The 13,280-nt window shown below is 52.1% G+C and overlaps 1 protein-coding gene across 1 annotated transcript in view; it reads left to right on the top strand.

Moving 5' to 3' along the window:
- The window catches only part of SH3RF3 (SH3 domain containing ring finger 3), a 374,941-nt gene that overhangs the window by 350,067 nt on the left and 11,594 nt on the right, over positions 1-13,280 (top strand). The window contains exon 9 of the mRNA XM_023190396.3: positions 10,660-10,991. Within this exon, the coding sequence (XP_023046164.2) occupies positions 10,660-10,991 (332 nt within the window). The remainder of the gene's footprint in view (positions 1-10,659; positions 10,992-13,280) is intronic.

Here is a 13,280-nt window from a genome sequence, read left to right as displayed (position 1 = left end):
GCCCAGTGGTATGCAGGTGACACAGCCCCAGAGGCCACGCGTCATCGCAGCCTGAGGGAAGCAGTGGTTTCAACCCTGCTGTGGGTTGAGGACAGTTGTCTAGAGGAAAAGACCCTATCCCTGGCACTTCTCCTTTAGCTGAGAGGTGATACTTTCTTTTCCAACATAGTGAGAAAGTAATACTTTCTTATCACCCACATTAAGACATCTGCTTTCAGGAAAGAAGGCATCGTGCCCAACATCCGCATGGCACCAAACGTCTGTACTGTAGCCTTGTTGATGACCAGAGCAGGCAAGGCGGTGTCTCCCAGGTGCCTGGCACTTGAGCCCCACGTTTGATCCCCACAGCCACCCTCTGTGGCAGGTGCTGCCACTCTCCCCAGTTTACAGATGGGGGAACTGAACAGAAGACATAGGGCATTTGTTCAAGGGTACACAGCTGGTGAGAAGTGAAGCCAGCTAAGATGGCCAGGAGGCTGAGAAAAAGAGAGTAACAAGGAGAGGAGACTAACAGATGCCAGCCCCTGTTAGTCTTGAGGGTGCCAAGGTCCTAGGGAGGTGACATCAGACCAGCTGAATTAGCATCTCGGGGGCAGCCAACACTTGTCACTCAGGAAGTCTCGCAGGGCAGAGGTCATCCCGAGCAGCCATGGGGTGCTCTCTGCTGCCCTCTGGGAGGAGGAGGAGGATGGAGATGAACAGCGCTGTACTGGCATGTGGAGGGGTGGAGCACACTGGGCACAGGCTCCTAGCCGCTGTCTTGGTCTCACTCCCCTCCTCTCCTCCTCGATCCCCTGGGCTCACCTGGCTGCTTGCCTGGGCACAATGACCTGGGACATTATGACCTCCAGCTCTCTCTAGGTGGGACCTCGTGGAGGGTGGTTCCCTGTTCTCTAGCTTGGAGCTTGGGGCATCTGTGGACGGTTTGATTTTTGTGGTTTCTGTCTTAAAAGAATGTCTAGAAGAAGCGGCAGGTAAAAAGCCTGGAGCTCACTGGACAGTTGGGTTAGAGATACTTCAGCCACAGAAGGGAGAACTGAAGAGGCAAGCTGTGTCATCACTTCAGGCAAGACAACACTGATAGGGAAACAGGGACAGGCAGCCTGAGGGGCTTTTCTCACCTGCTGCTGCCAAAAAATCTGACAGCTGTTGAGAAAGGCAGGAGAAGAAACCCTAAGATGTGTCAAAAAACCCGTGAGAGGGGAACGTCTCAATGGGGAGGTGAGGGGAAGGCCAGGGCCCCGCAGATGTCACGTTGGGTGGCGAGGAACCCCCAGGCAGGTCTCTCTGTGCTCAACCTCCAGTCGCCATGCTCTCACCACAGCTGCTGTGTCTGCTGACAGCTGGAGGGTGCACCTGTGCTTTCCACTCAGCAAACTGAGTTTGAACAAAATACGGAAACACACGTGTATTGCGGCTATGCTTCTGGCAGCGTTTCTGCCCACAGGCCAGAGACTGGTGTATTTCCTCCAGTTTGGAGCTTCTGAGGTGTTCTCAGTGACTGGTCAAGGCCAGGCTGTTTCAGGACTTGGAGAACCTCCTCGGCCTGTTATTGCTCGGGAAGTTTCCAGAAGGCTGTAGATGCATAGCTGGCTGTCCAGTCCCATTGTTTCTTCCCTCTTGAGCAGATAGCTAAACGTGTGCTCATCCCTCCACTCTGGCTGTGCTAACAGGAAACCAAAGTGGCCAAGGGGCTGGACACGTGGATGGCGGGCCCTGTCTCGCAGCACCTCCAAAACAGTTGCCACTTACAGAGAGCACAGTAAGTGCAGACGCTCTGCTGTGTGCTCTGCAGATGTCACTCCTCAGCCTCCCCTCTGAACTGAGAGGACTGCTACCACGAGAATCCTGTCTTGAGGAAACCCAGAGAAGCAAGGTGCCTGCCCAGGTCACAAGGTTGATGAGCAATTGGCCAAGTCACTGTTTCATCATCACGGAATCACTGCTGGAGTTTGGTAATGGCCATTGTAATGTAAATGCCTCTGTGCTCACCTACAAAATGACTGAAACAGATGCAGATCTCAACAGTGCATTCTAGGGATGCCTTCCAGTTACTGAATGGCATACCAGGGTTATGTGCGTTGCCTTGCTTAATTTTCATGATGAGGCAGTAGAGCCACAGTTAAAATTTGGCCTCAACAAGTCCTGGGTTTGAAGGCGGCTTGTGCAGCTTTTGAGTTGATTACCCTGTGTCTCTTGTTTAGCATCTCAGAGCCTGTTTTTTCTTCAGGGCTGCTTTGAGAATTCAGTGAACGAATGTATGGACAAGACTTAGACAGTGCCTGGCTCATAGTGAGCTGTCAAGAAATAGACCCCAGAATAGTAATAATTATCGTTATATTTAGATAATTATGTAGTCCATTTTACACATGAGGGAAGTGGGGCTAAGAGCAGTTCAGGAACTTGTTCAAGATCAGCTAACTAATAAATGCCAGGGACACCCAGCTCCATCTGTCGCCAAAGCAGTCGCAGCATCACGCACTTCCCGCAGAACACCATGCCGTGGCTGTTTATCTTCTTGAAGTTCCTCAGGGAGTCAGTCTCTTTTGTTTCAGGAGCTCCCTCGCACCGTGGTGAACTTGGCTGGTCATCCAAACCCACTCCCGTGCCCAGCCCAGGGCCATGACCCTGAAGAGGGGGAGAGGAGCGTTCATTTTGCTCTTCGCCATGGTTTTGAGTGCTGTAAATGGTAATAATCCGGATGCCCAGGGCTCAGCTTCCAGGGACAAGGATGCCCTCAGCTCCCTGTCCCTGCAGGTCCCCCGGCTCCTTCCTCCCCTGCAGGAGGAAGGGCAGGGAACAACTGCTTCACCACTGATAACAGCAAGAGAGCAACACGATGCGGCGGTCACGTCTTCCAGCAAAAACAAGCTAGAGAAGCACAATAGCTCAGCACTTCACTGGCTGCTGCCTCCCGTTCCCTGCTATTTTCATGAACCAATTTTCTTTATCTTCTGTCTTTGGCAAGGGCAGCATTTTTGAAGATGCATGTTAATGTTTAAAATACCCAATAGCTGGCGCACAATTTTTCTGTTTCTTTCAATGAGCTCATTCATCTCTTCCTCTTTATTCTTTGTAGGTCTTCTGTTCCTCTGCCCTCTCTAAAAATGTGTTGCATGTTTATACTGTTATAAACCCTCCTGTGCTCCAGTAACTTCTCAGCATAACCAGAGGGGTGCCCTTTCCCCACTAAAATGTTAACAGAGCACAGCTCTTAGCTACCTTTTCCCTGTCTCTGACAGGAAAATTTCCAAACATAAAATAATAATCGAAAAGCTTCCAAGTATAACTTGCAGCCCGAGAGCCAGACTCAACAAAGATAAGTCCCTGTTTCTTTCTTCTGAATGTCTAAAGTTTCCTGCAAGCCCCAGCAGTGCCTCTCACATGTCCCAGGCCTCTGGCCAGGTTCCAGCCTCGCCCACTGCTCGTTAGATGTCCCACTGGAGCTTATGCTGTCGGTGCCCAGGAAGAAAAAGTGCTCCCTTCTGTGGACCAGGCCTCCCTGCAGGACCTTGGCACCTGACGCCTGTTTTCCTGACTGCCTATGGGTTGAGGTGGCATATGAGAACGATTTGACCGTCTTTTAAAACTCATTTTGCTTCTTTTGACTTCCTATCTGCTGTGTCGGCCAAAACGCTGGTGGTGTTCAACAGATTGCTGGAGGGTGGGAATTCACATAGAGTTTGGTACAAAGTCAAGGCTGGACACACAAAGGAGTCCCCGTCCATGCAGGCACAGAGCACTTTTTTGTGGCTGTCACCCAGCTGTGCCACATGAGGTCACAGTCCTGCAACTTGCTGTCTCCGTGCCTGTCCCCTCCCCAGGCTGCAGGCACTGGGGTTGCCTTCCCTGTAAACTCCTCCTGTGACTGTACCCCATTGGCAGCCCCGCCATCCCCTGCTCAGCTGGCTCGGCTCCTCAGAAGCACCTCTGCAGCCAGGGCCACATCCTGCTGACTGCATGGCCTTTGAGTACCCCACAACCCCCGCCATCCCCGTGCCTCCACCTCCATCTCAGCTCCTTGGATGCTCCCGGCATCCACCAGACAACCCCAGGCTCCTCAGTTGGCCCTAGAGGCACCAAGGTGTGCCATCCTCTGGCCTTTCTTTCTTTCTTTTTTTTTTGAGATGAAGTCTTGCTCTTGTCTCCCAGGCTGGAGTGCAGTGGCGTGATCTTGGCTCACTGCAACCTCTGCCTTCTGGGTTCAAGCGATTCTTCTGCCTCAGCCTCCTGAATAGCTGGGATTACAGGCGCCTGCCACCACGCCCAGCTAATTGTCGTATTTTTAGTAGAGACGGGGTTTCACCATGTTGGCCAGGCTGGTCTCGAACTCCTGACCTCAAGTGATCTGCCCGCCTTGGCCTCCCAAAGTGCTGGGATTACAGGCGTTGGGCCACTGCACCCGGCCATCCTCCAGCCTTTCTTACCTCACCAGGCACCTCGACCCTCGGCCCATCCACACTCTGGCCTGCACCTGCTTTTTGCTAGATCTGCCTGTTCCACACCTCTGACCACTCCCTTGGGCCACACCACTCACCAGCCCCAGCCTTTTCATTATCCCTGTATCAGCCCAGCTCTTGAGGCCCGCCCCTCCTGTGGACTCGCCTCCTGCCCTGTCAGCTAATCAACAGCAAAGCTTCCCTGGTCCATCCTACCTGGTACTATTGTTTCAGAACAACATTGCAACTTTCTCCTTTTTATTTTTCCCCTCTAAAATTAAAAAGAAACTCACATGTGATGCAATAAATCAAGTAACGGAAAAGGGTATAACAAAACTGAAGGCTGCCCTGTCTCCCTCTGACCTTGCCTGCCCTGGGACCCGGTATCAACAGTCCAGGCCCTGTTTATTTCTGTGCTTTCCTGGGACTGTCTACAGGTGCTCCCAGGACACTGCGGATCCAGTTGTGTCTGAACATCCCTACCCAGTGACCACTATCTCCCAAGTCTCAACTCACAAAAACATCTTTGAGTGCACCTGGTGGAGTTAAAGTGTGTGCTTGTGTTCAGTTCTTTATTCCCAAAGCTGGTGAGTTTTTAGCTCCCCTTCTGGTGCTGAAAATAGTACATAACCCGTCAGCGTGTGCAGTGCAGCGTGTGCAAGGTTCTACAGATTGAGGTTCTCATGGGTTATCTTCGCTAACTTTGCAAATTGAGCCCCTTTCTACCAGCTTCCCATGGTACCTGACCCAGCGTTTGCTGTGTGCCCAACCAACGCAAACTAATTTTAAATATTGCCTGAGGCAAAGAGAATGGCAGTGGGAATCTGTTTGGACCAAGTGGTGGGACAGCCACCTCTCTCCACATGGCTTAATCAAGAAGGCAGCTGGAGAAATGTGCACTTATGGGTCACGTGTATAGGTTTACTTCATTTTAATGCAACAACTTATACCTCTGTTTAATGTTGCTTTTTGCAAATCAAATTGTATTCCCTTTGGCTCCTTAAAATTTCAGAGACAATTTTCATAACTTTCAATTGACCTTTAACTGGCACTGAATCTTAATTTAAGCTTTCAACTGCTTTTGCCAAGTTTTTATACTAATGTTCTGTTAAACAGTTAAGGCTCCGAGAGGAGCCCCCATCTTAATCAAACAAAAAAATCTATTACTTTACCATTTGTATAATGTTTTATCATTTTCCTGTATAGAGTGTAGTATGAATAAATGCCTTCAAAATTCTCCTTTTTAAATATCAGATTTCTAGATGATTCTTTAAAGTAGAGTACAACTGGATTTCAGGCTGTGTGTGTGTGAGTGTGTAAGCACACACACACATATGGCTTTTTCTGGATATAGCTCATAAGCCCTCCCTTCTCTAACATGACAGTGTTCTGTGCCTGGGCACAGGGATGCTTTCACACCTAGATCTTGAGAGCCAGGGCTGCAGCACAGCCTCATCGCAGGCCTCCAGTCCCTGGCCCTCCCTGGCCCTTGATCTCCTACACACCTACCAGCTCCTGGCTTCTCACCTTGTGTCTGGGAAGGGGGGGCTCACCTGGAGCCAGCCAGACAGTTCAGGTCCACAGAATCAGTGTGTGCGCTCCAGCTGGAAGTCCAGCACCGTGGGGCCCTGCTTTCAATCCATGTGCGTACCTGGCTGGGGCACTGAGTAGGTGTCAGTAACCCTCAGTAACCTTCTTTCATCTCTTTCCCAAGGAGCTGGCCCCTTCTCTGTGTCTTGACATTACTTTTTGTCATCTGGAAATCACTTACCGAGTTGCACGATGACCACTGGCTTCTAATTGATCACTTCCTGTGTTCTGCATCAGAATCCTTTTTTGGTCCTCATTTCAGACCCACAGAAGCAGAATCTTTGGGGGTGGAGCCCACATGTTGCATTTTGTGGAACTCCCTGACAATCTTTGTATATAGAGTTAGAGAGCTGAGAGACCCCCAGTGGTTGGGATGCTCTCCCAAGGCGAGGCATGTGGAGGCCGTGGATAGGAATCTCATTTTATTTATTTGACAAAAATATATTGGGAACTAACTAGGTCCTAGGTATTTCATAAACTATTTAATATTCAGAGATGAGTAAACACATTATAAAAACAGCAACCTAATCACCAGATATTGATGAGATGCATTAATCCTTTAAAAGCGCTCCTATATCTGTCATCTCCGCAGCTCAGCGAGGCAGCTGGTACCCTTCCAAAGGCGCAGAAACAAAACGCAGGTGGAGGGGACACGGAGCCGGGCCTTCTCCACACCCGCAGAGTCTGCACCCAGCAGTGTGGTTGGCACAGGATGTGATAGAAGAGGAGGAGGGGGAAGCTGGGCAGGCTGAGGGCACTGGGTGGTGGCGAGAGCCTTCCAGAAAAGGGACATCCCAGCAGGGCGACAGCAGCCCATCACTTCCGTGGAGGAAAGACCAGTGCACGTTTCTCAGCAGATCTGTCTCCCACCCAGGCCAGGACGTTTCAGAGCAAACGAGGCATTTTGTTCCTAACAGATCAGTCTGTTTGGTTTTCTCCCTGAGAGGCTGAACTGATTAGAGCCTGACCATCCAGAAGGGTCATTGGAATGGAAAGTGATCCCCCCAACAGAGAGGAGTGTAGGCCACAGATGGAAACAGCAGAGTGCTAGCGGGAACGTCTGCAGAAGAAAGCAGTCAGGAAAACGTAACAGGGATGCCAAATCCCCATCCCACTGGGCTCGTGAACATTGCTCACTTACTCCCAGTCCCAGGAGAAACCCAGCAAATCCATCTTTCCTTAACATAATCTTTCAGCCCAGATCAGTCCTAAATTGTGTCCTCTAAAACTTCTTCTCCTCCCACAGTGTTGTCCCCAAAATCAATCTATGAGCCTCCCCCCACCACGTGCAAACTGTCCATTGGCTATTCTTTCCTGCCGCACACGAGACGACCACCAGGGAAGTGCCTGGATCATCTACCTCCATATTCCATGGATTCCGTGAGCATGACGATTGTTAGTGCTGGGGAATTCCACAGTGATTGGTAATAGCTGATGCTTAAGGCATTAGCAAAATTCTGTCCTGGAAGGCGGACGTTTTGGAGAGGGTTTTCTAGCCATGACATCAGCATTTTTCCAAGTTAATTAAGTGTTCAGTTTGTTTAATCCTGGAGAATTGAGACAGGAAAATTATCCATCACATTTACGCACCCCACCCTTTCCAAAGCAGACAGCTAAGGCTGGGCCTGACTGCAGATACTCTCAGTGGCTGGGTGGTGAGGCAGCAGGGCCTCAGCCTCTCCAGCTCCACCATACGCCGCGTCGAGGCACACAGGGCCCACGGTGCCCTGGGAGCAAGGATCTGTCCACCGAGTCCCTCTCTACTCAGTGGCCAGAAGGGCTCTCCCTGAGGGGCCCGTGAGCCCTCAGCTGGACTCAGTTCATTCAGCAAACGAGTGTTGAATGCCTGTTGTGTTCTCAGCACTGTGCTAGGCGCTGGTGGGGATACTGCAGTGAACAAAACGAACACGACCCCTGTACTTCCAAAGCTTTGATTCGAGAGGGGAGCCTCGGAGGGGATGAACAGCCACCAGGCCCCTTCACGGAGAAGAGGAAACAGAGGTGGGCAGAGAAAGGCTAATTCCTTTTCCTTTGGGCAACGCAAGGCCACCCAGGTCTCCTGCCTGCCAGGAGGGGAGGAGCAGCCAGCAGCCCCAGAGCCTGTAGAGTGGGCTCCAACGGAACACATGGGGCAGGCCTGGCTTCTGTCCCTGCATCGTGGACTGCTGTCCTTGTGACCTAGGGATCCCAGCCTTAGCACTGATGACATTTGAGGCCGGATAACCCTGCCATGGGGGTTTCCCTCACATTGGAGAATGTTTACCAACATCCCTGGGGTCTGCCTACCAGATGCCAGTGGCACCCCTGAGTTGTGACAGCCCAGATGTCTTCAGACATTGCCACCTGTTCCCGGGGGGCAAGGTCACCCTCCCATCAAGAACTCTTGCTGTGGGTGCAAGCCCCCTGGGAAGCCAGTTCTCACCCCAGGCACTGCAGTTCTTTCCTTCCTGGCCTGCGGAGGGGCTGACGGGCCCAGCTGCTGGGTCTGCCATCCCCAGGCCGTATGCCCTGCCTGCATCGTGGCCTGAACAAGCCTCCTCACTCCCTGCCCCCAGGCACCCCACTCAGATCCCAGGGTTCTGTCCCCAACCCCTCACTCTTTCTTCTTTTCCTTTCTAGTTCTACCCAAGCAGTTCCCAATGTGTGTTCCTGGGAACACTCTCTCTCAAGTTGTGCGGCCAACAAGGGTTCTCTGAGAAATAGACTAGGGCAACACCACCCTTTGAGCTGCCAGCACGTGAAGGGCTGCAACGAAGTCCATGTCTAACTGATTGCTCCAGGCCGTTTCCTATTGCCCACAACCTCCAGGGCCTGGCACGATGCACAAGACCTTCAGGAAGTTATTGGAGGGAGAGTGAGGCAGGGGGAGATAGGCCAGGGGGCTGCAAGCCCAGTAGCAGAGTTAGGTGTCTGGATCCCCGTGCTGCATGGCTCGGAGCTGGGCTGCCTCTTCCTCCTGAAATCGCCCAGAACTCCCCATGGACTGTCAGGACAGAGCCTGAAAGCAGAAACAGCTGACCTCCAAAATGAATCCAGCCTTGGAGGAAACACATTGAGAAAAGCGGGGAGCGAAGGCCGAGACTCAAGGCAGTGGAGTCCGGGGCTGGGTTTTCACTCTGAAACCTGTGAGAGGAGATCCATCCACACTTGCCCAGGGCACACCCTCGTTATATCTCCTTCCCTCCCTGTTGCATAAGCAGCAGTGGCCCGGGGGCACAGGCTCTAAATGCAATGGGATTAATGAATACAGTGGAACAGATGCTGGTCACCAAGGATGATAGGGACGGTCCCTTTAGACACCTTACCCGGTGGAGACCCTTCACCAGGCACTAAGCAGTATCCCACAGCCACAGCCCCCAGACTCTGGCACCGCTGCAACAATAGTCCAGGCATGTGACCTGGGGGGACTTGGCTGGGGCGGGAGCAGTTGTGCTGTTAGACACCCAGACCCCAGCGTGACTTGGGCCTTACCGGAGGTCCCATCAGGAACTGTGTCACCTGTCCTACAAAGTCCACTTAGAAGGGTTGGGGGAGATAAAAGCAGGTGACGTTGACTGCTGGTTCCTCTACACAGACAATGACGTTGCCAGGCTTGGCCAGGGTCTCGTGACAGAGAGGGCTGTGTTGTCGGGGATGGCCCGTCAGCAGCTTCCTCCTCTGAGAATGGCATCGCCAGCCTGCCCCAGGGGCCTTGGGACCTATTTTGGACATTTCTGCTAGATTTTGGAAGAGAAAGGAAAACCAGCATTGGACGAGTTTTTTGGGGGACAGGGTGGGGGGCACAGAGTCTCGCTTTGTCACCCAGCCTGGAGTACAGTGGCACCATCTCAGCTCACTGCAAGCTCCACCTCCTGGGTTCAAGTGATTCTCCCACCTCAGGCTCCTGAGTAGCTAGGATTACAGGCAAGTGCCACCACGCTCAGCTAATTTTTGTATTTTTAGTAGAAACGGGGTTTCACCATGTTGGCCAGGCTGGTCTCGAACTCCTGATCTCAAGTGATCTGCCCGCCTTGGCCTCCCAAAGTGCTGAGATTACAGGCATGAGCCCCTGTGCCCAGCCTGGATGAGCTTTTGGGCTTAGCTTTGTTTTCCTCCTCTGAGCCACTTTACAAGGTTATCTTTGAAGTTGCCCAATGGAACCGTTCTCCACGGGTCTCTCACCCTTCTACCCATCTTACAACCGCGATGCCATCTGCTGGCCTGTCTTTTCAGGATGTCTGTGTAGGCACCAGCCTTGGAAAATAGAAATAATGTCAGTCTTCAAAGCAAAGAGCAGGCATGCTTACTGCCTGACTCCAGAGCAGAGGGCCGGCGTCCTCACACTCCAGTAGAGAGGATTTGGTCTCCCGAGGCTCTGGGTCCTCTGCCCTAACACAGCCCGGTGTGCCTGCAAGCGTCACCTGGCCCTCACTGGCTCACCATGTGGGAACTGGAGTTCAGGGAACTGGTGGAAGAAAATGCTGGTACTTTGGCTACTGCTGTTGCTGTGAATGGTAAAGTCTTTTGTCTCAGAAAAAATAAGAAATTAAAAAATAAAGTTCCACATAGGAAGATGCATTTCCCTGCGTCTGACAGCAAGGGCATTGGGAAACATTCACCTGTTTGGTTTCCATCTTGTGTGTCTCCCCAGAAAGAAAAGAAGAGTGGGCTCCTGAAGCTTCTAGCTGGAGCATCTACCAAGAAGAAGTCACGCTCCCCGCCATCTGTGTCTCCAACCCACGACCCCCAGGTGGCCATGGACGCCCTGCTCCAAGGTGCAGTGGGCCCCGAAGTGTCCCCACTGTCTAACCACGGCAGGGCAGGGTCCTGCCCCATAGAGAGCGAGATGCAGGGTGCCATGGGGATGGAGCCTCTGCACAGGAAGGCGGGCTCGTTGGATCTGAACTTCGCATCTCCTTCCCGGCAAGCACCTCTGTCCATGGCTGCCATCCGCCCCGAGCCCAAGCCGTTGCCCAGAGAGAGGTAAGTGGAGGGGCTTGCCTGCTCTGTGGCATGCTGTGGTTTGGCCTCTGAGGTCTGGAGCCACCTTAGGGGAGCAGGGACACTGTGGCCTTGCTGGGATTAGGTTTACCAGATGTCCCTCAATGCCCAGATCCATGTGGTCCTGAGCTTTGGTGGTGAGCACTGAATGAAACGAGTCTGGGAACTGGAGTGTTATTTCATGTTCTGCATCCATCTGGTTCCTGAGTTTGGGATTGCAAAGGAGCCATCAGGAAATGTGTCAGGACCGAGTGGTTCTGAGTGTAAATAGTGGGAGACTAGGCAGTGAGTGGTCTGTGCCCCCTCAACCCTGGGGGACCCTGGAGCGGGCCCCTGGGCTGAGTCCCCTGTGGGCCTATGTGTCCCTCTCAGGGAGCAGCTCTTCCCTCCCGAGCCTCAACCCACTGGACATCTTAGAATTATGATATTACTCAAGACGGCTCCAAGTCTATAGATACCCTTGAATTATGATGGCTTCAGGGGTATATGGTCCGTCAGATTGAACCCTTTGAAACTGCCCATATTCCTTCATTTCTATGCTTACTAGCAACTTCACATGGTTCCGCCTAGGCTTTTACTGATCTGGAAACTGAGTCTGGTTGAGGCAACATGGCCCACTAAGGCTGTGGGCCGTGGGGCTGCAGGTTCTTGGGTTTCACCTGGGGCTAGAGGCATACTTGGCTTGGATGCCCCTGTGTGAGTTATCCATCCTAAAAGGGCTCTCAGATAAAAGCTGAAGGCATCACGGAGAGATACAATGGCTGTCAGGTGAGGATGGCAGGAAGATGTGATCCTTACTGAGTGCCTACACATTGTAACATTGCTGAAATAATAAAACACAAACAACCTCCCAAAAAGACAGTCCTGGTGTTTCCGCCAGAACCTTTCCTCCCTTGGCTATTTGGGTGCCTGCAACCTGAGAAGGCAGCCTCTGCCCCGAACACCTGCTGCCCTCCCAGACACCATTCCCAGTGCCACATGGGGAATGGACAGGGCCTATCTAGTTCAGAGTCTAGTTTTCTAGCCTCACAAGTTCTTCTGTATCGTTTTCTGGCTTCTCCAGTTCTTCGTCAAGAGCCAGATGGTAAATACTGCAGATGTTGCAGTCCTGCTGTGTCTGTGGTGTCCGCTCCCTTTGCCTTCACAGCGGGAGAACGGCCACGCACCTTATGTAGATGAATGGGCCGGTGTCCCAGTAAACCCCCACTTGTGGACACTGAAATTTAAGTTTCATGTAATTTCCGTAGGGCATGAACTAGTCTTCTGATTTCTTTTTCAACCATTTCAAAATGTGACAACATTCATAGCTCTAAGACTACACATACTAGCCGCAGGCACAGTTTGCCAGCCCTGACAGAGATGATGCCCAGCACCAAGCCTATGGGGCTAGGGCTCCAGAGCGGACAGGGCTCTCTGCAGGACCCACAGCTACTGACTTCTGCTAACCAGTTAGAACGGAAGTCACATGTACACCTGCTGTTAGCTTCACAAGAGCTGGGTGTTCTGCACAGGGGCGACGTTCAGAACACTCCGCAGTGGGCATGGATTCCAGATATGCATGCCCAGGACAGCCAGGCGCTGCCTGCAGTGTTTCCCCAAGTGCTACGTGTGTGGTCTCAGTGAACACTCCCAAGAACCCTACGAAATCAGTTATTCTCGTTCTACTGATGAGGAAACCAAGGTTTTGTGACAGGCTAGGTAACTGGCCCAAGATCACATAGCTAGGTGGTGGCCAAGCCAGAGATTCAGCTGAGGGCTTTCTGACCTCAGAGCCCAGGCCCTGAGCTACCTGACTATAGGGTGTGCAGTCAGCAGCACCCCCAGTCCTGTGTAGTCACAGGACCTATCATCAGCTTGTGGACAGTGTGGGACATGTCACAGCCTTGCCGGGGGTCAGCACCAGTGTTGGGTCCTGCAGATCCATCAGCACTGCCATGCCAATCCCAACCCCAACAGCCACACTCACAGGGAGAACTGCCTTCCCCTCCATGGAGCCCCAGGCCCTTGGGGGACTGGGTTCACACTGCACACCACACTATACAAACATACACACACCGTACATACACCATACAAACACACACACCCCACATACATCATACAAACACACCACACATACACCATACAAACACACACATATCCTACATACATCAAACACACACCACACATACACCATACAAACACACACACCACAGATACATCATATAAACACACACACCACACATACACCATACAAACACACACCACATACATCATATACACACACCACATACA

The sequence above is a fragment of the Piliocolobus tephrosceles genome, chromosome 15 (assembly GCF_002776525.5).
Source record: "Piliocolobus tephrosceles isolate RC106 chromosome 15, ASM277652v3, whole genome shotgun sequence".
NCBI classification, from domain to species: Eukaryota; Metazoa; Chordata; class Mammalia; order Primates; family Cercopithecidae; genus Piliocolobus; species Piliocolobus tephrosceles.
This window is presented reverse-complemented; position numbering and strand designations above follow the sequence as displayed.